The sequence below is a fragment of the Bos indicus x Bos taurus genome, chromosome 19 (assembly GCF_003369695.1).
Source record: "Bos indicus x Bos taurus breed Angus x Brahman F1 hybrid chromosome 19, Bos_hybrid_MaternalHap_v2.0, whole genome shotgun sequence".
NCBI lineage: Eukaryota > Metazoa > Chordata > Mammalia > Artiodactyla > Bovidae > Bos > Bos indicus x Bos taurus.
In genome coordinates this window covers 34490961-34516764 of record NC_040094.1, presented here as the reverse complement: position 1 = coordinate 34516764, position 25804 = coordinate 34490961, and the positions used below count along the sequence as shown (strand labels likewise).

Below are 25804 nucleotides of genomic sequence, written 5' to 3'. Positions count from 1 at the left end.
TGGACAGGCGGACAGGGCAGTCAGATTTATTTCCAAACCAAAAGCTTTGCTGCATCAAATGCAGGCAAATACCCAAGGTGGGTTAATTACCAGTGTGCGTAACAGGGAGGTACGTACACCTCAAATAAGCCTTTAAAATGTTAGAAACTGAACTAGAACAATATCCATGCAGTACTGTTTTCGGTGCTTCTAATTAAAAAAAAAAGCCTGCCCTGGAAATTTACAATATGGCAGAATTGTTTCTCCCTTAGACCCTAATACGTTAATGTACAGATTTTATGGCAGCGTCTGTTAAAAATCTAAACATCTCCACAAGATTTTAAACATCACCGGGAATATGAGCTTAGAAGGAGACAAAATTGGATAAAAGTACAGTGCCCCTGACAGCCAACACCATGGAACTGGGCTGTATGACGTTGTTTGGAAGGCAAGGGTTAAAAAGGTAGACAAGAGATTTCTTAAAAATCACCCCCAAGTTGATGTGCTGATTGAACATAAGTACACCAGATACTACAGCGCAGGGAACACTGCAAAAAAGGTCCTCTATTTACAGAGTGATTAGAGACATCATGGTTTCTTTACAAACAGATGTAAGAACAGGAATTATCCACTTTTTAAAAACTCTACATGTCGACCCTCCACTATTACTATAATCCACAGACCTGCCTGTATCAAGGCAGAGTTCTCCAAACCTCATTTGACCCCAAAATGAATTTCCATTGTCTCTTTACCGTCCATGGTCCAGGCTCTCCAGAAAGGTCTCTGGGCATAAATCCTAGGCGGGCAGGCATCAGGCCTGCAGTTAGAAAGGAAGCCACCAGAAACTGGAGCCCCCCCCCACCCTGGGACCCCTGCCCACAGGTCAGTCGTCGCTGTCAGACAGCGTCTCGTACTGTGCGGACAGCAGCGGGGCTGGCTCCCGCTCCCAGATCCTGCTCGGCTGGTGTGGGGCAGCTGGGTTGGCCGAGGTGGGAGTGCAGGCGACGGGCGCGGGGGGCGTGCTGCTGAGCATCCGCATGGTCAGGGGGTTGTAGGGGAACTGTGTCGAGCCTGTGGAGAGAGGTGAGCACATCTGAGCAGGGCGCAGGGTCAGGGCAGAAGAGACCTCCCTGCTGTGCCGTTCCCAAGCAACCAACCATCCAGGACCACAAAGCCAGTGAGTACTCGAGGCTGGGCTGCTGCTGAATCCAAGTGGAACTCCTGGATTTTTGACTCAAACTAAGACTCTGGTAACACAGGAGGAAGCAGGAAGTTTGGGGACAAGGGCCCAGCTCGTCAGGGGCAGACAGACCCAGGGACAGGCTTTAGAGGGGGACACACACACAAGCCTCACAATAGCACCACACCTCCTGCCAATGCCTAGACCGTGTCATTGTCTCCAGGAAGCCACCTACAATCTAAGAAATGCTAAAACCAGAGCACATACCACAGCATCAGAGACAAAAAAAAAAAAGTCATTGGCCTAGGAAGTTTTCAAACCAGTAAGCCCCCACTCTGCATGTGGTGGGAGAAACTATAAAGTGATTAAGTATACCTTAAATTAGGTTTTATAATACCAATAAGAAATTTGAATTGTGCCCTCCTTTAACTAGATTTTTTCATTGCTCTATTTGTGGAGTTAATTCCTCTGAAAAGCACAGATGAAACTCTAAAATCCACAGCAACTATCCCAGTTTTACTTTAAAAAATTGTTCATTTTCAAGATGACCGTTATAGTGGAAGTGTTCATTACTCAGTCATGTCCGACTCTTTGTGACCCCATGGACTATAGCCCACCAGTCTCTGTCCATGGTATTCTCCAGGCAAGAATACTGGTGTAGGTAACCATTCCCTTCTCCAAGGGACATTCCCGACCCAGAGATCGGAAAACCTGAGTTTCCTGCATTGTAGGCGGGTCCTTCACAGTCTGAGCTACCGGGGAAGCCCACCATTATTATCATGGTTATTCGTAATTTTTAAAAGGTTACAAAATGGGGACTTGCCTGGTGGACCAGTGGTTAAGAACCTGCTTCCAATGCAGGGGACTCAGGTTTGATCCCTGGTCAGGGAGCGAAGATGCCATAGGTCAACCAAGTATGTGCAGCCCAACTGCTGAGAGCAGGCAACAGCTAGACAGGCTGCTATACCGCAATAGGAAGCCCTGCACTGCAGCAATGAGAGGAGTCCAAGCACCGCAACCAGGACCCAGTGCAGCCAAAGAGAAACAAAGCTTGTAAGTAGTCATAAAAGGGCAAACGTTAAAAATATCCTAGAGTTTTGTTTTTGTCTGTAAAGACAGCCTACAGAGGGGTGCCAGCTTTCTTCCGTGTTTGGCTTCAGTTCCCATTAGCTCCTAAGAACTTTCTCCGAGGACATCTGTGCAGAAGGTGTGGGAGAGCTGAAGCCACAGGCCCCAGCCACGCACCTGCGTCAGGTGCCGCTGCCGGCTCTCCACAGGTGCAAGGGGCCTGAGGGCAGCTGTGCTCACAGCTCTTCTTCTCTGCTGGTAATCAAATTTGCATTCTTAAAATTTTTTGGATTGTGTAAATTCAGTTTCTGTTAAGAACAGTGGAACCCTTTAACCATACCATAATGGAAAGCATTTTCCTAACAGAGCATCTGATTTTAGGAGCATCACTAACCAAGGCCCTGACGTCAGCTGCATGCAGACCTGCACTCTGGCAGCAGCCCCTCACCTGTCGAGGAAGGTCTGTCCTCCCAGGCCCAGCCCGGCGTCTGCCTGTGGTAGTCCCCTTCTGAGTGCACAGAGGAGACCGATGAGGGCCGCTCCGCTCCCAGGTAGCCCTGCCCAGGGACAGGTGATTTCGATTTCCTGCTGTTAGCCTTGCCGAGCAGCTTTGGTTTACAAACTCCTCCTGAAAGTGGAATAAACTGTCATTAATGACACACAGTAGTCACAGTCACAAACTGAAAGTGCACCCCAGTGCTGCTGACCATCTGCTGCAAGAGAAAGCAGGGTGGGAGCATGAAGAATCCAGACCCCGGTAACATACGAGAAAGAGCCAGAACTCACTCGCAGCAACTAAATTCAAAGGGGCAATGTCCGTCCTCATGCCATAAACTCAGAAACAGGTAACCAAGAAACTAACATTTCTGAAACATCATTTCTTTCTTGGCCTTGGAGCACAAAACTGCTAAGAAAATGAAAACAGTTTGACAAAAATCTTAAATCCTCACTATCTCTGCCCTCATCAATCTACAGAAGAGTGAAGAGAGGAAGGAGAAAATCTGCACAAGAGAAGCCCCTTCAAGCTGTTGGACATCAGCTGGGCTGGGCAAGTCAAGGAAGCCCTTTCTGCTTCTCCAGGCTGTTTAGTTGGTTTGCAGGCCTGGGAAGCCCCAACTGGGCTCTCACACAGAACATTAAAAGGATCTCAGAAGAGATCAGAGCCCAGGTCAGCAGCCCCAGCAGAATGGTTTCACCCTGCCCCCAATCCTTGGGGTACAGAAAAAAGGGAGAAAAAGCATTTTCTACCACTCTGTCTAGAGAGAGAAGAAATGCAAGTCCTTGGTGATAAAGAGGACGATATAACACAACAGAAAATGGGGGTGGGGTGTACTTCAAACACTGGGGAAAACTTGACAATACATGATGGCCATTTACAAAAGAAGCTCAAAGAAGAGATCACCAAAATGAATGAGGCTTATGAAAAGGCTTATTAGGAAGTCAAGCCATGAAGGAAAAGGAGACACTGGTGCAAAGGAAAAATTTGAGAGAGAAAGCAACAGAAAAAGGATCAAGATGATTAAAACAATGAGAAGGTAACAGAGTACAAAGACTATCCAGCAAAAAGGCAACTTTCTCAAATGGGAGAAAATAACTAAGGAACATGTGATAGAATTTTTTCCCCTGTACACAGAAACTGGGAAGGTACACATACCCTCTGGTGATGAGGGAATCGACACAGGCTGAAGAACACTAACACACTGATGGTACTTACTGAAGTTGAGGAAAAAAGGATTCTTTGGGCAGATAAAATGTCATCACTAAAAAAAAGGGGAGGTGGTGGCGGAATCTAGTCTTACTTCTTACACAACAATGAACACCAGAAGAAATACAACCATGTTTACAGGAGGTTTTGAGAAAAGTATGTGTCTTAATAGTAGGTTGGTGCAAACGTAATTGCAGCTTCAGACCGTGAATTTTAAATCATTATAACTAAGCTCAAACATCTTTATTAATTAAAATAGGAACCCTTACAATCAACACATTTTTGCCATTGAGAAGTAAGTTTATTTCTGTAGCGTAAAAATCTGTACTTTGTGATTCAATGAACTCTTGGAAAGCATTTTCTGCATCTTGCTGGTTGTGGAAGCCTTTTCCCTGCAAAAAGTTATCAGGATGCTTGAAGAAGTGGTAGTCAGTGGGCGAGAGGTCGGGCAAATATGCAGATAAGACAAAACTTCATAGCCCAGTTCGCACGTCACAGAACCAATGCTTCAGAAGCTGAACAGTCAGGCTTCGTGCAGAATCAGGCTCTGTTTACCACTGCCAGTTGCAGGTGCTGCAGTTTTCGGTGCATCTCATCGATTTTCTGAGTGTACTTCTCAAATGTAATGGTTTCACCGGAACTCAAAGCTGTAGTGGATAAGACGGACAGCAGACCATCAGTGACCAGGACCTTTTTTTGGGTGCAAGTTTGGCTTTGGGAAGTGCTTTTGGAGCTGCTTCTTCCAACCACTTAGCTGGTTGTTACTGGCTGTCATATAAAACCCACTTTTCATGTCACAATCCAAGAAATGGTTCATTGTTGTTTCGAATAAGAGAAGACAACACTTTAAAACAATTTTTTTGCAGCTGCTATGGCACCCACTTATCCAGCATTTTCACTTTTCTAATTTGCTTCACATAGATGTAGAATGGTCAACACTGAGTTCTTTGGCAACTCCTTATGTGCTTGTGAGAGGATTAGCTTTGATGATGGCTCTCACTTGGTTGTTGTCAACTTGGGGTGGCTGGCCACGATGTTCTTTATCTTGAAGGCTCTCATCTCCTTTGCAAAACTTCTTGAACCACCACTTATACTGTATATTCATTAGCAGTTCCTGGGCCAAATTCATTGTTGTGAGTTGTCTCCACTGCTTTATGACCCATTTTGAACTCGAATAAGAAAATCGCTTGAATTTGCTTTTTGTCTAACACCATTTCCATAGTCTAAAATAAACAGCAAGTAACAAGTCATTAGCAAAAAAACATAAGTGTGCATTAAAATGATGTACAACGTAACCACATTTAAGAAAGTACTCCAATATAGAACAGCAAATTTCAGCCATACAAAAACTAATTACTTTTGCACCAACCTAGTATTGTAATACCTGCCAAACCGTTAAACAAAGGCAGCCAAGAAGACCTTCTCGAGCAGGAAGGACCTCAGGACACAGCCTTTTTGAAAAAACAGGGTATGAAACCTCACCAAGAAATGCCATGATAAAAAGACTACACAACAAGAAGAACTCTGTAAATCACCAATATTATAACTTAAAACACACACACACATACACACACACATTTAAATCAATAAAACTTGAAGGTTAGAGCAGAAATTAGAAGACAAGTGCCTCATCTTTGAGCAGGAAGTGAATTTATATTGTCCTAATGTTAACATATATAGGGAAAAACAAAACCACTCATCTCTTTAATCATTTTCTTATCCTTAGTGAAATCTTTTGTGTGACCGTAACAGGAAAACAGACCTGAAATGTTGCTGACCTTCAGTTTATTTTTAAGGCATAAGAGAGATTCTCAACAGATTAAGAAAAAAGGTTATATATTAACATAAAGCAGAGTCATCGTTTTTTGTGTGCTTGTAACAGGATGTGTAATGCCCTCATTCCAATAAGCTACCCTTTTTAACATTAGCTTTCTATACAATGTGATCGAAAGGATTTTTTTCCCCTTATTTTTTTCTGCAGCTTAAAATTCTTTTATATGGGGCCTGTCACTTTTATTACAATAGCAAGTCACTTTGATTCAAAAGCAGAATATGCAATTGCATCAGTATTACAATTACAATGTATGCACACAGGTAAGGACTAGATGAAAACAAAAACACTGATACACTGGAGGGTGACATTCTGGGTAGAAATTTTCATCCTTAATTTTATGTCACTTACAACATGTCTGAAGAGGTTGAAAAAACACTGAGGTGACTGAGCACATAAATGAAATCTCTTCATGACCCATCAGAACCTGAGGTATGGACTGGCTTTTTCTTGGGAGACATGGGGAAGAGCACAAAAATGAGCCCCTTACCTGAGTGAGGTGATGGGTCCCCTTCCTCCCTCCGGGTCTCGCCGCTGGTCACCACTGAGGTGCTGGCGCCCCCAGGCCCCACTGCCACCGGCTGGGGTATGACCACCCCGTGATCCTCCACTTTGTCGTCAAAGCTCCCCATGAGCGCCTTCCGGATGATATCCTCCAGCCCGAGGTTACTGGCAGGGTCAGCAAAGGAGTGGCCTCTGGAGCTCACGGAGCCTGCAGGAGACGGCACAGCACCTGCCTGACTCTGAGGGAGGACGGGAGCAGGAACCGCCCAGGACACACGGCCCGGCAGTGTTGACAGCACAGCCCCACAGAGGCAGCTAATCCCCTGAGAGCATGCGCTTTCCTGTGTTAAATCAGGTACCTGTTGGTGTGAAAGTTGCTTGACGGTTTTCTTCTCTACATTTTAGCTCTATAGTTTTGATTCTCTGTTCATTTATGTTTTCAACAAGTACTTGCTGCTGCTAAGTCACTTCAGTCGTGTCCGACTCTGTGCGACCCCATAGATGGCAGCCCACCAGGCTCCCCCGTCCCTGGGATTCTCCAGGCAAGAACACTGGCGTGGGTTGCCACTTCCTTCTCCAATGCATGAAAGTGAAAAGTGAAAGTGAAGTCGCTCGGTCGGGTCTGACTCTTAGCGACCCCGTGGACTGCAGCCTACCAGGCTCCTCCATCCGTGGGATTTTCCAGACAAGGGTACTGGAGTGGGGTGCCATCGCCTTCTCCACAACAAGTACTTACTGACCCTCAATTCACTTTTTACTGTGACTGCCTCCGTGTCCCCCCCACCCCCACCCCGACTAAATGATGTTCCTGGCATGCAGCCATTACGCAATGCCTATTTGCTGGACTGACTGCTACTGTACGAGTTTTCTGAATCTTACCTGAGGTGGTGACTGCTGGCAGATTAAAGATCTCAGTTCCTGGCTGAGCAGCTGCTGTATTTAAAACAAACATTCAAGTTAATTAACTGAGATGTGATGATCACGTACATGGAAAAAGAGAAAGTCTCCAAAAAAATTCTACGGTAAATTAACCTTATTTTCCATGATCAACTTTATTTTCTACCCATTAAGTGAAGGTAAAGAGAAATAATTACTTTTTTAAGGAAATCAGAACAGGAGTAATACAGCCCAGGAAGGAAAGGACCTTTTGCAGAGCCAGGGAAACACACATAGGAAAAAGCTGGCCTCAGGACAGGAACCCAAGCTTCCAGGGAAGAGTCCCTGCCAACAGCCAGGTGTGAGATTAGATCCTGGGGAGAATGCCCCCGTGAAAGGAACGAACATGACCATGTGTCTCTGCTGCAGTTGCCAGGGTGAGGCAGAGATCCTGCCTGTCGGTTCTGTTCATTTCTGCTAACTGTGCAGTCTGTCATTTGCTCAATTTGAATGACAGCAGCTTGGACAACCTGGGAACTACTTGTAAAGCACTGTGCCCAAAATGGAAGAAGTTTGGAAACAGATACCGTGTTTCTATCATGCCTTCCAACTCAAGGTTGAGAACTTGAAAGAAAAAGAATCCAGGAAGTAAGTTAGTAGCCAGACAAACAAATGTCCCAGAGAAGAGCGGCCCTGCACCAGGGAGAAGGCCTGTCCACGCAGATTGGGGTGAGGGGGCCTGGATGCTGACTCCTGGGACAGGGAGACAGGGGGGTGGGGAGGAGGCGCCTGACTTATGGATCAGGGAACAGTAAACCGACTGAATCTGAAATAGCACAAGGGGGTAAGGAGGGCCTTGTAGTTCTCATAGAAACCTGGAGTACAGGACTTATTCATTTCACAAATACATACCATTATTTGTGAAATGATACAAGCCATTACAAGCCATACAAATACAAGCCATTATTTGGCTGAATAATAAAATCATGTTCTTATTGGTCAAAAATGGTCAGGTGAAGACAATTTCATGTTGTTCAACCAACAATAACATACTGGACTTAAATACACCCTGTGGGGTTCAGGTTAGCAGGTACTTCCTGAGGCCCTCAGAGCAGAAATCATTTGGGAGCTGAGTGAAATGCCTTCCCAGATCCCCGCATTGCTCAGGACCGACAGGAGTGTAAGACAGGCTTACTAGAGGACATGATCGTTCCTCAGAGGTGGGGAAAGGCAGTTCGATAGTGCTGGAGGCAAACCAACACCTCAGAGGCCTGCTGAGCAAGACCGGGCTTCTGAGGAGACACAAAAATCAACCAAAGAAGCGGAGGAAGAAACTGGAAACAGCAGTATTGAAAACCAAGGGAACAGGGCATTTCTGGAAGGGGTAAGTTGTTCACTAGTGTTAACAACAGCAGGGAGAAAAGAGTCGCTAAGTTTAGAGCGTGAAGGCTTCTGCAGAGTAAAAGCACTGATGTCCTCAGTGGGAACCCTGAGCTGAAGCAAAGCCATCTTGGTTGCCGAGGGCTTGGACTTCTCGAATCTAGTAATTAAGAGCTGGGATAACTACACAAACAACATGTGACACTGGGCTCATCCTTTCTCCTCTGGGACTTTCAACCTTTGTTAATCACCATGTCACAGATCCAAACATAACTCCACCTGGCAGTTTCTAGTTGGCAGGGTTTACTGATGGTAGAAACCCTGGGTTCTGCAGGGCTTCCCCAGAGCCTTGGATCGCTGGATACATGTAAAGAGAAGGGGACGAGTGAACCTGGTTGATGGCGTGAGTGTGAAAACAGTAGGCAAGGAAGGTTCCAGCCCAGCTGTTCAGAATTCTGTCCTTGTGGGCATTTATGAGCAGCCCTGGTGAGGGTGTTGCGTGCAGAACTACTGGAGGCATGGACTCTGGAGCTGGCATCCATGAGTCTGAACCACAGCCCCATCACCTCAAGAGTCACTAAACCCAAGCCTCAGTGTCCTCATTTACAAAGTGGAGATGATGCCAACATGTGGCATGGAGAGTGTTGTGAAGGTGATAGGAGATAATACACATTCACGCTGACAACAGGGCCTGGAGCAGGCAGTGGTGCCCAGACCATCTGCTGCCGCTGCCTCGAGGCCAGCACCATCCTCAGTTGTGGGAGGTGCGCTTCGAAGGTAATCCACACAGACTGGTAGAGCAGAGAAAGGCGCAAACAAGTACACACATCGACACAGGACAGCAGGGAGAGGTATGGGCCGTGGGCAGCTCGTCGAAGGAGGCTGGTATTGGTACCAACACTAAGTCACTGGAACTGAACACAGGTCATGGAAACACCCAGTGTGGTCCCAGACCCTCTTAAGATGATGAATTGGGATGGGTCCTACCACAGTACTCAGAACCGACCGAAAGGCTAACTGAATGAAAGGTTTTTAGTGACCAGCACCTGGGATGGTAGGAATGCTTAGAGCTGGCTGCCTGCGCACATCCACATTGGAAAGACAACTACAGGAGCACGACCTTGTCTGCAGACAGCTGGATGGTCTACCCAAATGAGGGGTAGACCAGGGGGTAAACACTGGAGAGCCAATCCAGCCCCATGTAAGACACACACTTCTGAGACCCACACTTGTTCGAAGAGAAAATGGGTAGCTGCACACGTGCTGGGTGGGGCTCCCTCATAGAAAGCCCCCAAGCAGAGCCAATGGAGGCCTGTGGAGGAGTTCATATCACATGTGGTTGGACCGGCCTGCCAGAGCCTCATACTCAAGGGTTACGTGAGAGGCAACATGGAGTTATCATTATTTATGCACATTTTATGGGAGTTCATGAAAGAAATCCCACTTACCCATATCAGAGTCACCTCCACCAGAGGAGTTCAACTTACGAAAAATCTCTTGCTTCTTTGACTTCACCATGGGGGATGTGCTCTCGAGCTTGGTAAAGAATGAAGGCAGGTAGCTTATGCTGCCTGGTGAGCGGGAGTCATTCCTGCTGGGAACAGTCATGTGTTACCACCACACACTCCTACTCCCCTCCCTGTCCCACCCCTACCCCCAACTCCCCCACCCCCGACGAGTGCCAGGCCCGAGGCCCTCTCTGTCTGAGCACTGACATATCTGGGGCCAAGAGGATGTCAGAAGAGGAGCCCTGGAGTGGAGACGGTCTAGAACCAAGAGAGCACACAGGTGGTGACAGGAGCCCTCAAAACAGCTTGGCAGCTCCTGTCTTCTCTGCAGCACAGACCCCGGTGCACTGAGGGTGACCACATAACCTGGGGACCGTTTAACCAGCAACATTACTTTGAAGTAACAGTAAGACTGTAACTACTAGCATACCTGCCTATAGAATAGCAAGCACTCACACCTAAGCGGTAGACAATTAGACCTAACAGCACAGCGACAATGCAGAAATAAAACTGCGTATTTGTTAGAATCTCTCCAGGCCTGCATGAGCGGAGTATCATGTAAAGGCTTTCACATTTCATCTGCGGCTTCCTATGCTAACACATTTAAAAACACAAGTCTCCTCAACTAGCTCAGGGCTACCCAGGAGCCAACTAGTGCCAGAGACGGTAACAGAGAACACATGAAAGGTGCTGATAACCTAATTGGGTCCATCACTCGAACATGACAAAGAAGGTAACAGAAAAATGACTTAAGATGTCGTCTCTGTCCTCAAAAATTCACAAGCTTAGGGGAAAACACGTAAACATATAACTGAAGTTACCATCACTCCCTTTCCAAAACAGGATTTCTTCCTCATTTCACTGAAAGGTACCAACACCTATTTGGGTGCCTGTGAATTGTATAGGGGCCAAACTAAAAGCGTCTAAACCCAATAGAATAAATATCTACTAATTCACAGGGTGGGGGTAAGGGTTAGAAACTGGTGAGAAAACAGCAAGCAGTGCTCACTGCAACCTTCCACGCACTGCACATGACACCAGGTGCCTGGCGGGCACTTGAGGTTCTCAATGTCCACACAGACAAAAAGGTTTTAAAAAAGATCCAGAAGGAATTAATTTCAAGGAGAATAATGAACAATTATTTTCTATCATCTACTTAAATATTAGAATTTCTTCAGTAAAATCCACTAGCATTTGATCACTAGGAAAACAGTGATTCTCCTGACATGTGATCGAAAGAGAAAAAACTGCACTGACTTCAGGAAAACGGAAGGCACCAAGTGTGAGCATGCACATGCGTGCACGAGCACGCACAGCCACGCGGCCTACCCCTACGCACCTCTGCTCCGCGGGCTCGGCTCCACGCTGGGCCAGCAGCAGCACACTGTCCTGCTTCTCATGCACAACAGGAGCCTGAGGCGGGGAGATGGGCTCATAGGGCTCCGAAGAGATGTGACTCCTCTCTGGGGACTTTCCGGGCCTGATGCTGCAACATATGAAATGTGAGACTGTCTTCTCAGGGCTCACCTCGGCTCACCTACACACACACAGACACTGGTTAGCTGGTTACTTCAGTCATTTCAGAGAACAAAAGTTGACACTGAATATTAGAAAAAAGTCACCTCAAATACTGTGAACTATTAATAAATCCCACTTATCACAACTAAAGATCCCGAGTGCCACAATTAAAACCCAGCACAGCCAAATATTTTTTTTAAAAAAATTAATAAAAGCCATCAGTGACCTTTAACATTATGCTTTCAATACCATTATAGGTTAGTATCGTTTGTCATTTCTTTTCCCAATCTACCCCATCCAATTAGAGGTGGCCATTTTTTACCATTTCTTTTAGCTCTTTGATTATTTAGATGATTTAGAGGTAACTACCAATCTTAGGCTTCCCTTGGGGCTCAGCTGGTAAAGAATCCGCCTGCAATGTGGGATCGAGACCTGGGTTCAATCCCTGGATTGGGAAGATGCCCTGGAGAAGGGAAAGGCTACACACATTCCAGTATTCTGGCCTAGAGAATTCCATGGACTGTATATAGTCTGTGAGGTTGCAAAGAGTTGGACATGACTGAGTGACTTTCACACTTTACCAATGGTATATACCTTTCTTGGTGTATCAAAACTTGAAACAGTAGCTATCATTCTTACCACAAAAGATGAAGGACTTGACTATCTTCTCTCTATTGATTTTAATCTTTAGCTTGTCTACTTTATATAGCCTGCTCAGCCATTTTTATATGATTTACAGCATTTACATTGTTCCAGAACTCTAGAACAACTCCTCTGTGTTTTGCTCATAAGTTGAAAAATCAGTTAATGGTATTTTATAACAGTACGGATTATATAAATATTTTAAATTATAAAACCAGGTAATCTGAAAGAAATGTAACATTCCTCATTCAAAAGCAAGGTGCAATGATGTGGAAATTACAAGTGAAAAAATCAAAATGATTTGTTTCTCATAAATGGCTATCAACTGTTCAAAATCTACATAGCACTTTGTATGAAGAATGTATCATGAATGACATAACTTTCTGTTCTTCTTTGATAACTGAAGCTCTTTTTTGTTAAAAGAGAATGCTTTCATCATGTCCTTAAGATCATCCAGCTGCTTGAGATGTCTTATGTCATTTGCAATTTACTTCAGAACACTCCAGTTTGAGGTGGGGATAATGAAACACATGGGGCCTGTACTGGGTGCTGGCATGTTACACTTTCTCTACTTCTATATGTTCAAAAAAATCCCACAATAAAGTTCTTTCCCAAAGGAGTATTGTTCATCTTATTAAATACACTGTTCTTACTCCTTTATGTTCTCTGCTAACTTAGGGGTTGGCAGGCAGGCTGGAGAACCAGGCCTGCTACAAAATCAACTGCCGCTTCCCACTGCCCTGGTCCATCCACCTGCCATGTGTCTCCAGATATTTGCAGAGTCTTTGACCTGCTGAACCCCAGACTCGTTCTCAGCATCTTTATGAACTTGACAAATCTGTGCTGCTTGCTCTCCATCAACTAACATGAGCACCAACATGCAGTCCACTACCTTCAACTTCCAAGTGCAGAGCACTGGCGAGAACATTGGAGAGAGCCCTGTACTGAGCAGCCTCACATTATTCAACGCCAGCTTCCTAAACATCTGAACACACTGTGATTCTGAAGACCCAGGCCGTGTCCCAACATTACCACCCAACCATCCATGCCACAGCACTGTCTGCAAACCTACAGACAGAGGACAGCAATCAACTTGTGGACACATAATAAAAACATATAGGACCAACTGCCCAGACAGTAGACATTCCAAGAATAATACACAAAGGAAAAACTATCATTTACACTTTCCAGGGAATTAAGGTAAAGAAACTTTACCTTAAGGTAAGAAATGAATCCCCTAACGTGAAGGTAGAGTACGACTGTTTCACTGCTGGGGAACCTACGTGTGGCCAAGGGAGACCATACCTGGCCCTGGATTTGTCCACTAGAGTTTCTGGAGAGACTCTTGAGCCTGGTCTCTGATGGTGAGCAGATTGAGACTGAGATTCTGGGCTGTAGCGGTTTGATGTTTTCGTTCTCACAGGTGTAGACACCAAGGCAGACGGTGAGCTCTGGAATGTAGAAGTGGAAGGCTGCTGGGGAGGCTGCGAGGAAACTTGATTTCTAGCAAAATCTTGTGTGATAATTTGCTGTGAATGAGAAAAAGAGGAACTGGTTAAATCCATTGAGCACTTGCCAAAAAAAAGTGTAACATAAAAAAATCTAGATATCTTTATTGTGATTCTATGTGAAACGTGCCCTGTGTGATTGTGTACAAAGACCCCACTAACTAGTAAGAGTAGTGAGAAACTCACGCAGATGTGGTCAGCAAGTGTGATGAGCCGGTGTGTCCGGGGCACTTGCCCCGCCCCCTCGGCTTGTGAGGGTGGGGGCGGCGGCTGCTGCGGGGACGGGGACTCCTGCTGCGGCCGGTAGTGATGCAGTGGTCCTTCGTACTGTCTGGGGGCTTCGTCTAACAGGGGACAGACAGACGTCTTACTGCAGGGAGGCCCACCTTTCACTCATGAGCAAAGATTAAACATAGCTCAGAGAAACACAGGAAGGGGAATTCATATCTTAATTTTGAAGAAAAAATATTTATTCACTGAGAGACATCAGAAGATTAGCATAGACTAAAATGTGAAAGCACAAGTGGGCAAACAAAATTAACATAAACTATTTTCAATATCATTAAAACATATTTAAAAAGTCATCAATGACTTAAAAATAGTATTCCATTGAAGTGTAGTCGCTCAGTCGTGTCCGACTCTTTGCGACCCCATGGACTTAGCCTGCCAGGCTCCTGTCCATGGGATTTTCCAGGCAATAGTACTGGAGTAGATTGCCATCTAGACTCATAGAAGATTACTCTAAAACAAAACTAACAAAATGAGCTATTTCTGAACACGCCCTGGACAGACAACAGGAAGCACATGTGAAGACACAGGAGACCCACTTTCTGCCTGGCTCGCCTTCACGACCTCCGGCTGGTAGGCCGTCAGCCTCTCCTGGGGCGGTGCGGGAGAGCTGGCGGGGCTTATCACCTCAATAGCATCGCCAGGTGTTTCATACCGGTGAGAAGATACTTGAAGAAAAGAAAAGAATCTATTTTAAAACTAATCTTATGTCAAGCTCAGAAGTCCCAAGCTCTTCAAATCTATTTGCATATTTTCAGTTTTTACTCGTCAGAAGTGCTCAACGGCACCTCAGGTTAATGAAAAAACAAACAAGGAGTTCAATGCATTGTGGCAAAGGTCAGTTAATCGCTTCCTCAGGCTCCTCATCTTGGCAAGGTACAGAGTTTCCTGAAAATCTGCAGGCTCTAAAACCTTGAGGTGAAGCAGATCAGAAACAGAGCTCGACCTTCTCCTGGGGGCTGAAAAAGAAAATCACCAGGAAATTCATCACAAGAGATTAAACCAACGAGAGGAGACCTCAACAGTACATACTTCCAAGTCACTTCCATCCCAGATAGTCTGCTCTTCTTCACCAGGACAACTTCAACGCTGTGGATTAACATCACGTAATAATTTTCTCAAATCACTGAGTGCTCCTGACAAAAATGACTCCCATTTTTAGCCCCATGTTACACCGTGAACGTGAACAGAGGTGGCGGTGAATGTCTGCAGGGAGGAAGGGAGCACGCGCCGTCACAGCCGGGCCCTCCAAGAGATGGTGCCCTTGGGAACTGAGGGTCTAAGCAGTGGGGGTCCAGGCGCTTTCCTCAGTCCTGCCAGGGCCTCAGACTCGAAAACAGGGGAGCTGCTGGGGAGGGATGTGACCTCCTGCTCAGGACCCTTCTGACTCAAGAGTGCTGTGCGCACTTTTGGGTGCACTGAAGCATCTGAGGAAATGATCAGCGACCCAAAGAGTATGTGACCCTGGCTAGATCAGCAAGCGTGGTCAGGTCCTGGACACAGGGTAGAGGGTGGGAAGAACCCCACTACTAGTGCACCACCCACTGCTCCAACGGCAACTCTGCAGCCCTCTCCCGCCCCACCAGGCCATGGAAGCCGCAAGGACCTGGCTCTAGTATACTCAGGACAGAGACCTGGTAATGGGAACTTGGAAACTAAAATATGTCACTATATGCAAACTAACTGGTACTACTTTGGGAAGGGCACCAATCACTGTTCACTGTTTGCGTGCTGCTCCCAAACTCTGCTCCCCAAGGCAGCACAGGCGGCAGGAGGCCTGGTGCTCCTGGGAGCTCAGTGCTCTTGATGTCTTGGGCGGGGGCCAGGAAGAGGGGGCTTGAGGAAGAACTGAAAGCCACGCTGGGTAATCGGGAGGACCCTGGGCGCTTCACACAAGGAATGGAGTCAGTGATGAAAATAAAACTATGCTCAGAGACATAAACCATCAGAAAAGCAGCCAGACTGCTTGCAGACATTCTGTGACGCAAAAAGGAAGTGATGTCAGGTAGTTAGCAAGTGTTCCACAAGCCCCAGGATGGTTACCACGCGTGTGCCAGTAACTTCCCGCCAGACGGCCCAGTCACACAACTAGAGACTGTCTCAATTCTCTGTAGGTACAGCACCGATTTTGCAGATTTCCACAGTCCAGGCTAACAGATATCTTTCATGGACACATAGGACTACCAAGCTTCTCTCCAGACCTCAGCCATGGGGCTATTTATTTATCCAAACAAGTCAGGATCAGGAGCAGACTAGCCAGAACCTTGTATTGCATGCCAGGCAGTGCACAGGAACCCACTGGTCACGGTCTCCGACTCTACTCGATTCACGAATGGAAATGAGAGGTTACTATGTGTAGTTACATTACTTCAATACTAAGGGATATGTGTTTAAATACTTGCCTTCAGAAATTCAATAGAGAATTTAGGATGTAGTTAAAAATACATTTAAAACAACTTTTCTAGCATTTTACTGTAGTCTGCTGAATTCTTACACTTGCTCAAAATCCAACTTATAAGAAATACCAATTACCAATAACCATAATTATCAATAAGGTGGTCTTTTAAAAATATCTATATCTTAGAAAAAGGTTACTAGTGGCTTTGGGGCACCACCCTAGACCCTGATGCATGCCTTAGGAGGGTCTCCTGAGGAATGAGGTCTCGAAGCGTGGAGCGTGTGACACACCCATTTGCAGAACCTGAAATGTGAGCGGCTCTGCCTCTGTCTGCCTCCCTGTGACTTCATCCCCAGAAAGGCCAAGTTCCTCAAGGAAACACGTGACAGTGCACTTAAGATGCTCAGATACTTAAAGGCGTAACAGCAGGAGAGACTTTCGTGCACCACTAACCCACACCACCTCTCCATGACATTCACACCGTGTGCTTCGCTTCCCCTGGAGTCAGGTGACTCCATGTGTGGCCCCGTGGGGCGGGCTCGGGCCGAGATACATACAGCTACTGGAAGAGTCTGAGCTCTGGGAGCCACGGTCCCTGCTGTCCTTGTCCGAGGCAATCTGCCGGGTGATGATCACGTCTATGAAGTTAGCTGCGGTAATGGTGGTCTTCCCTCGAGTCCTTAGCTCTTCCTCATATCTGGACTTGGGAGGAGGCCCTTTCTCTTTCCCAGCCTCAGAGTAAATTACTGCAGAGTGAGGCTGGGGCTTGCCACTCGGCAGGGCTGAAGAGGTGTACAGACACTGACCGGCTCTCTTCTCCGCCTCCAGGCTTTTCTGCTCTAGCTGCTGCTCACTGACTGCTGCCCTGCTCCTCACATTCTCTTCTAACCTGGTGGCGTCGTGCTTACTCTCTTTCGTTTTGGACACATCCATCTGGGGAGCAGATGCAGCAGCGTCCACAAGAGCAGCCAGGGCATCCGCAGCGGTGTTGTAACGGGAGGCCGGCAAGCCCTGGCTGATGGAAGGGCCCCCGGCAGGCAGTGGCCTGAAAAGAAAACCAAAGCACAAGTCTGTGATGGGGAGACTCTCCCAGTGTGTTGGGGTGTCAGGAGGACAGACTGCGGTGAGCACAGTGTGCAGTGCTACTGCAGTCACATGCTGATGAGCATGTGACACATGCAGCAGACAGCACGTCTGGTCCAAGTGCACTCGGAGGCTTACATGATCCGCAACTGCGCGCTAGGGTCCAGTGGGGTGATCACGCTGGTCCCGTTGGTTCCCTGGAAGACGCTGGGTCTCTGCTGCAGCAGGGTCTCCTGAGCTCTGACTGACGGGGATGGGGAGCGCACGTAGCCATGGCTGCTGGGCCGGCCAGGCTGCTCCGAGCCTGCGGGGCAGAGGGATGCAAGGACGAGCCGTCAGGAAGAGGCTGGATGGCAGCACAGAGGGTCGCTGACTTCCTCACATTCCCAAATAGAAGAAAGGAAAGCAGGTGGAGAAACTCACTACCCTGCTTTCTGGCCTTTCGAGAAATCAATGCTTTAAGAGTTTTCCAATAAAGATGCAATAAAACCACACTAGTAACTTGAAACAAAATGGTCAGCTACCACTTTACTCTCGTTCCCATTCCTGTGACAAGTCTCTATCTTGATTCCAAAGAGAAACAAAAAACCACCAATACCGGAGCACTAATACAAATCAGGAAGTTTGTCTCTGACTTTTCCTCAAACTCTGGTGTGTTTCTTATTTCCAAAATCAAGCCTGGAACAACTGTCTCTGAATCACAATGCAAATGATGAGCTTCTGCTGCAGCAGGGCCCAAGGCTGCCCGGCCCGCAGCTCCGTGGCTCCTCCACTTGACCATGGCTCCCACAGCAAAGCTCCTTCACTCGCAGGACCTCAAGTTCCTTTTCCTCACTCTCTCCTCCACCTCCTCGGGCTCTCAGACTCACTCTTTCTCACTTGAGCTGGCAGTTCTAGCAAACAGCCATATTTTTTTTTCAGAGCACGTACCACTTAGCACAGCCATTCAGCGATTCTCTCCCGTCTGACCACACAGCAGTTTATGTGAGCGTTCCCACAGGAGTGCATTCCTAGGACTGGATTATTGCTCATATTTTTATGTCTCTGAAAAGGTTATCCCTGTTTATACTACCACTGACAGTGTGTAAGAGGCAGTGTTTCCTCAAACACCACAATACTATCAAACTTTCAAATGTTTGATGGAGAAAAATTATGTTTGATGGACTTAAAGCTGCATGTTATTCATCAGTGGGATCACAAGCATTTTTAAAACATAGTTCCTACAGACATTATGTAGGATTTGTACCTGGCTTTCTTCAGTTAAGTCAATTTCTGCAGTTTCTATACAATCAACATACAATCAATATTATGGTGCTAGTTCATGATCCACTTCCCAGGTGGCTCAGTGGTCAAGAATCCACCAGCCAATGCAGGAAATGCAAGACACGCAGGTTCAATTCCTGGGTAGGAAAATCCCCTGAAGAAGGAAATGGCAACCCACTCCAGTATTCTTGCCTGGAGAACCCCAAGGATGGCAGGCTACAGTCCATGGGGACACAGAGAGCAGGACACAATTGAGTGATTAAACGACAAGAACAGCTCATGATTCATTAAAGCACCTCCTACAGTCAGACACTGAGGGATTTCTTTTACATTAATCAGACAACCTTCTAAGCACACTGCATCCTCCCTTTACACGCCAACCCAAATGCCACACCTATCTTCAAGAATCTTCTGTGAGCCTCTGCTGGATGGCTTCAGCTTTAATGAGCTCTGAGCCCAGCGTTTTCAGACCCAACTGGTATTGCTAAATCCAAATGCCACCGTCCCCATGACAACACCACTGCCTCCGCCCTGCCTGGCAGCTCAGCAGCCTACACACGCAAGGGCCCCACTGTCTGAGGGCATCCCACCCCGAGCACGAGGCCAGTGCCTCCACCCACCCGGCCGCAGGTAGAGGTCCGAGGAGGCCGCGGCAAGGCGCTCCCGCTCCTTTTCCCGCTCCCGCTCTCTCTCAGCACTGGCCGCGGCTGCAAGGTGTGTCGAGTGTCCTGGAAAACACACAAACCTGCAGCCTGAGGACAATAACACCAACCTGGCAAGTGCATCAAACAAGCTTTACCTTCTCAAGTGACTGAACATTTTTCAGAAAGCTCCAAATCTGAGCAGTAGGAAGTGTGCTTTCCTAAGAGTTTCAATGATAATGGAGCATAACACGAGCTCCCAGGAGCTCTCAGAGGATCTAGGGACAGACATTGTGGAGGACCCATGACTAGACAGTAAACGAAAAACAGCAGACTGGGGAAAAGTGCCCAAAACACCCATAGAGGGTGTGCTGGCAACACGGGAGCACACTGCTCCCAGCAGAGAGGGGCATGCGCAGACCCACCTGGACTCACGGACGCGGAGCTGTAAGGTCTGGGCGGGAAGGTGATCTGTGTACCAGGAATATATGTGATTCTGTCCATGGGGGGGGTGCTCGTCCCCCCGGGGTGAGGCACTAAAATTGCTGGAGGCATGTTGGTCAGGTCAATGATTCCTGTTCAAAAGAAAAAACAAAATTATGTTTAAAGGGTTATTCTAAAGATAAAGAACTGCACATGGCTCTTGGGTTTCTCTAACCCCAAAATAATTTGCATACAGGACAAAAAAAGTGCTTAAGTTCAGCATGACTCTGAAAGACCTGCTTCATCAGAGTAACAGATGAACACTGCCCCACCCCCAACCCCCACCCTGTACATGGGGGGAGAGTGTGAAGCTGGCCAGACCACGGGTTCCAACCTCAAGGACATCGATCTGGCCTCGTTATTCCAGTGCTGCCAAAACAGCCTGTTTCGATGCATCATCCTGTCTGCCTTCAAGGCTAACGGCTACAGAGCCTGCTTTTCCTTCCTCCTATCATCCGCCCACCAAGCACTAGTCCTGGGCACAGACACACACCCCTGGTCGCTGGGTACGGGAGCCCCAGCTGCTGCTCTCGGGGAGACAGCCCCCTGGCTACGTCAGGCCGCAGGCCCACTTGCATCTGCTGGGAGGTGATGTAGTCATTGAGAATGGTCTGGCGCGTGTTCTCCATTGCGTAGAGCTGGTACTGACTGGGGTAGCCGGGGGTCGGTGACAGCTGCCTCTGGAACAGGTAAGCAGCGGCTGCTGATGGAGAGAGCAGAGACAGGCATGTAGTTGAGTCTGTGCAGAATCCACTTGCTAAACATCACCCACAGAAAGAGTAAGGAAAAGAACCATCTGCTGAGCTACTGAGCACAATCAGCTTCTACCAACCTCAGGGTTGGGGCAGGGGGAGGGGGACACAGGATTACGGCAGATTCCTTTTGGACCTTGACAGAGCAGCAGTGTGAATATAAACATCCTAATGTCAGATGTAACGAAAACCAGGATGACAGATCAGACAAAACAAAAGTATTAACCTTGACCACCAGAACAGCAGCTAAAACCTACTCTCAAGTAGTTTCACTTTCAGTCTTTGACATGTAACTTTATTAGATTTTTCACCTGAAGTTTCCAAAGAAATGGAAAAATTTGTAACAAATGGTAACTTTATTTTTTTTGGGGGGAGGGTGCTGAAAATGAACTGTCCATGGGCATTTAATCAGTGTGTGCGTGTACAGCAGAGATTAGTCAAAGGGCCAGATGGTCAATATGTGAGGATTTGTGGACACTATGGCTCTGTCACACTGACTCAACTCTGCCATTACAGTGTAAAAACCGCCACAGACAAAACAAACAAGCAGGCATGGCTTGTATGCTAATAAAACTTTATTTGCACCAACAGGCAGCAGCAGGACCGGGCCCCCATGACGCAGGTGCTTGAACACTGTAGGTGCGGTCATGAGCTGAGCACACACAGTGAACTTTATGCAGTGCCGGAGGTCCACTACATCCCAACAAAACTGCAACAGGAGATGATGCCTCTATCCTCAAAATACTGATAATCCAGCTCAAGCTCAACAATGACAAGCAAAGAAAACTGCTATAAAATAAAGGATTATGATATACACTAAATGAAAGCATAAACATTCACTTCTGTCTGAGAGTTTGAGTGATATAGTTTATGAACACATTTTCTCCTGAGAAGAACAAATGACAGACTCTCGGAGTGTCTGCTCCCCCTTCCTCTAGCCCTCCCAGTGGGGTCTCTCAGCCGACAGTGGGGGGTAGGGGTGAGGCTCCCGCCCCAGCTCTGGGGACAGGCCCTGAACAATCAGGCATGTGTGGGCGCCTCAGGGACCTGACGTTTTCAGGTGACAGACAATGTGATGGTACTGACCTCACACAGTCCAGCAGAGATGCTCCACCACCTGTGGACAGGAAGCCCTTTCGTGGGCAGAGCCCACTGTCCCGGGGCCCCGCAGGCAGCACTGCTGTGCCAGGGAAGCCCACCCTCCAGAAAACCTACATGCTTCTACACCTACTAAGACCATGTTCACTGACGGTCAGTGGTATCTGTTCAAAAGTTCCTTCCAGCTGTACTTGCTACTACAATAATGAAACAATGAAAAAATGACGCTGCTGTTTTGGAAAGACTCAATATAGAATCTGAATTAGGTATGGACTAGATAATTTTAAAAGATGAGGAAAAAAATCTAGAAGGATACTGTATTTATTGACAGATTCCTTTGGTGTGTTTTTAAACTTCAACTTCACTTAAAAAGACAAACCTGGAGATGTATCATTTGCATAAGGAAGAACTGTGAGGTGTAACCAGTGCCCTGACTAGAGATCAGAACACTGGTGAAGAAAGGCTATGTTGTAAACTAAAATGTATGAAGTATGCCTGTGTTATTTAAAAACAGTTCTTCACATGAACCCACTTTCCAATCAAATGCCACACACAAGAGGGCTTTCCACATACCCAGTATTTTAATTCTTTAAGGGGTGCTGGTAATATTCTGTGTCTTGATTTGGGGGCTTGAGCTGTAGAGTTTGTGAAAATCCACTAAACTGTATCCTAATAACACACGTGACTGCCTGCATTCTGTACAGAACGTCTAAAGAGGCACACAGCCGTGTTACTGCTCTGCCTTCAGTTTTCACTGAGCACTGTGCTTACCAGGATCCAGAGCCCGGTGAAAGGGCATGGCTGGGTCCAAGTGTGCCGGCAGGTGGCTCCGGTACACCTCCCCGGGGGTGCCGCCCCTGTGGTGCGGCTCGAAGGGGCTGTGGCTCACTGCAGGGTCCACGCCAGGCACCGGAGACTTGGCTGCGATGCTCTCCCTCTGGGTAGGGGTCAGGGTTGACTTCCTCTCATGATTAGCAGACTTGCCAGAAGAAATTGTAACTAGAAAAAAACAGCCAACACCACAAATCCTTAAGCAAGCTTGTTAAGTAGGATAATGTTAATCTATTTCTCAACCATTCCAATACAGACCATATACATATATCTCTTTGATCTTCTCTTTCTACTAAACATGAAACAATCAATCTTGCAGAACATGCAGGCACCTCTGGGTTGGGAGACTGCCCCCTTTCAGGTCACAGCCCGGTTTATCACCTAAAATTACGAATGAAAGTCGACGCTCAGTGCTTTGTCATCTCTGACCTGATAGGCTAATGCCTCCAGACCCTGCCCACACCAAGCCTCCACCCTCTCTCTGCCTGGCTGCCTGGCTCCTTGCTGGGTCACACAGTGTTCCCTGCTCTGTGCTTCCACACAGACTTCCTCACCAGCATTGGCCTCCTCCCTGCTCCAGCTTCTTCTTCTCTACAGGACATTATTCAGAAGTTTCATTATCTCATTAGTGCTACTGAGTCCAAACAAAAACCCTACCAGCCATCACCTTCCACTGTTTCAGTAACTGTGGTGAAACAGAGGATAAAATTTACAAGTTTGGCCATTTCATAGGGTATACTTCAACAACAGTAATACACAACACCGTGCAACCATGAGCACCATCTAATTACTATTTTGATAATATCGACTTTGCTGTGATCACACAAACCTACGTGTGGAAGCCAAGAAATCATGCTGGTTTATCACCTCCCTTCCCTGCCGCAGCTCGCTCTAACAGGCAGAGCCTCTCCCTCTGCAGGGCAATTCTCCTCCTTCAAGACCAGAACCAACAGGATGTAGGTTTACACCATGGCCCTAGACGGACATTTCCCTCTTCTACTCCCTCTGTGTGGCCCCTCCAACCGCCCACGGGAGTCTGCACATAAGCCCTCGATAAACGAGTATTGCAATACAATCTAAAACGCTCAGTGGAAATACTTCTAAGGGCCTCAGATTGTTCACAGACCACCTGGTAAAAATCCATGCCTCTCATCCCCCAGATGTCTCTGCAGCAGCATGAACCCCTAGGAGGGGTGGGTTCTGGTCATAAAACAGAACCGACAGTAATAACAGTTCACAGTTACCGAGTTCTTCCCACACTCTGTGCACTATTCTGCCAAAGTCCTTTCAACATATCACCTCACTTTATCTGCATAGCAATCCTATGAGGCCAGCCTTGGTATTACACCACCAGTTCACAGATGAGGACACTAGAGCACAAAAAAGCTAAGGAATGTGTCCAACTCAGTACAGTAAGAACCTCGATTCACCCTAAGCAGCCAGCCCCATGACCTGAGCACTCAGATAGCAGACACACAGCAGACAGTGAAGAGAGCTGACCATCCAGACCAACTTCCAGAAATTCTCACGGCTTAGCTGAAAATCCATGCCCAAGCATGACCTGTTCCACCATTTCTGGACTCCAGTGCACCTTGCACTTAATGAGAACATTAGACATTTTACTTGCAATGATGCCTATTTTCATGGGCAGCCAGTCTCCCAGAGCACAGCAGACAGGCTGCAAGCCCCTGGAACCAACGCTGGGCCACGTGCTGTGGTGGACAGCATGAATGTTCAGACAGCATATGAGAGCAACACACCTTCGGAAGCTCTGCTCAGCATGGGCGAGCCCCGGGACACGGTGCTGGCGTAGCTCCCTGGCGTGCGCCGTGCGCTGGCGTCCTCATAAATCCCCGGGCTCAGCTGTGCTTTGGGAGCTTCGTGGAGAGTGGACCTGAGGACTGAGGGGCCGGAGCTCACCACCGATGTGTGCCGGGACCGCACGGGCTCTCCTGCCTTCACGTCCTCATACTTGCCCCTTTCTACCACTTTCACGTTCTCGGGCACAATTTCCAGTGGAGGCATCCCACGGGGCAGTTTGCTAGGCCCCGTGATCAGGGACTTGACATTGTGTTTGATGGCAGATTGACCCGAGCTGCTGTCGAATTTGATGGGTGTGCCCTGTGGGTCAAGAGACAAGTGTTACAGGCAACCCTGCAGCCCGGCTCCATCTCAGGTTCCACACTGGCGTGTGCCAGGGAAGGACTGCTGAGTGCCCATGCCGCACATGCTCCCAGACCAGAACTGAGGTCACAGAGACCTCCACATTTACTTTCAGGAGACCCGATGTTTAAAATGATCTAGAACCACCGATAACTACTGCTGCACTGTGGTCCAAAGCGGATGGTACCTGGGAGATGGAGCCCTCAATGACGGGCCGAGCGCTCGGCACCACCTCGGGGGTTTTCCGACTCTCCTGAGCCAACACATCCTGCCGGGGGATCTCGTGAACGGAGCGCCCCATCTCTTTGATGGTGGTGATGCCATCATAGGGCTTTCCTTTGGTGATGGCACCTTCAAAAGCTCGGATGGGTGGACTCTCCCTTTTAATCTGTTTGGGGTACTTAAGGCCATCCTCGAAACTTTCAGTTGTCGCTCTTGGTGTGCCTTCAAAGGATTCAAGAAACACACATGGTAAATTAATGCCACTGAACTATACACTTAAAAACTGTTTTAACAGTAAATTTTGTTGCATATAAATTACCACAATATAAAGAAATTAATGCCTTGCTGTTTGCAGTTTCTAATCAGTTTTCTGTTTACAGTAAGATCCTTATGTAAATATTCATTGGCCATTATTTGGCGGGGGGTGGGGGGAGAGTTGTTCAAGACTTAATGTATCATTCAGCACAATCAAGAGTAGTTCTTACATAATGAAGATGTCTGTATTAAAAGATTAAGCAACTATCATCTTGAAATAAACTATGAACCTCAGAGAAGAGTTACAGTTAGGGTTTAAATACCTAACATGTCAAAAGGGAAGATACCTTGAAAAACAGGCTTCACATCCTGCACGTTAATTTCAAACTACTTCGCCCCTGAGACAGTTGTGAACAGAAGCAAACAAGCAGAGAGTTACCATGCATGATGGACCCAGACAGCACAGTCCTGTCCTTGAGGTCAGAGTGAGGGCTCCCCCTGGGCAGTGCACGGCAGATGAGCCCTTTCAAAACAAGCAGGCGGTTCTGGTGTTAGATACAGCACGGGTGTCAACTCAGGCACACAACGAACTGTTCTAAGAGGACACACTTCTGACAAAAGCTCCATG

The 25804-nt window shown here is 47.3% G+C and overlaps 1 protein-coding gene across 20 annotated transcripts in view; it reads right to left on the bottom strand.

The window, feature by feature from the left end:
* Positions 1-25804, bottom strand: part of NCOR1 (nuclear receptor corepressor 1) — a 115586-nt gene continuing 89782 nt past the window's right edge. For 8 of the 20 annotated variants that reach the window (XM_027519418.1, XM_027519417.1, XM_027519424.1 and 5 more), the window contains 18 exons: positions 25616-25699; positions 24887-25143; positions 24297-24657; positions 22477-22704; positions 20349-20558; positions 19798-19947; positions 19352-19459; positions 17607-17772; positions 16943-17430; positions 14527-14655; positions 13886-14043; positions 13497-13720; positions 11371-11517; positions 9972-10114; positions 7147-7200; positions 6254-6475; positions 2676-2855; positions 10-1050 (listed from right to left, as the gene is read on the bottom strand). In XM_027519418.1, the coding sequence (XP_027375219.1) occupies positions 863-1050; positions 2676-2855; positions 6254-6475; positions 7147-7200; positions 9972-10114; positions 11371-11517; positions 13497-13720; positions 13886-14043; positions 14527-14655; positions 16943-17430; positions 17607-17772; positions 19352-19459; positions 19798-19947; positions 20349-20558; positions 22477-22704; positions 24297-24657; positions 24887-25143; positions 25616-25699 (3497 nt within the window). In that variant the 3' untranslated portion in view covers positions 10-862. Of the gene's footprint in view, positions 1051-2675; positions 2856-4160; positions 5156-6253; positions 6476-7146; positions 7201-9971; positions 10115-11370; positions 11518-13496; positions 13721-13885; positions 14044-14526; positions 14656-16942; positions 17431-17606; positions 17773-19351; positions 19460-19797; positions 19948-20348; positions 20559-22476; positions 22705-24296; positions 24658-24886; positions 25144-25615; positions 25700-25804 lie in introns of those variants that run through there. The other 12 variants (XM_027519419.1, XM_027519433.1, XM_027519422.1 and 9 more) reach the window with 8 other exon arrangements.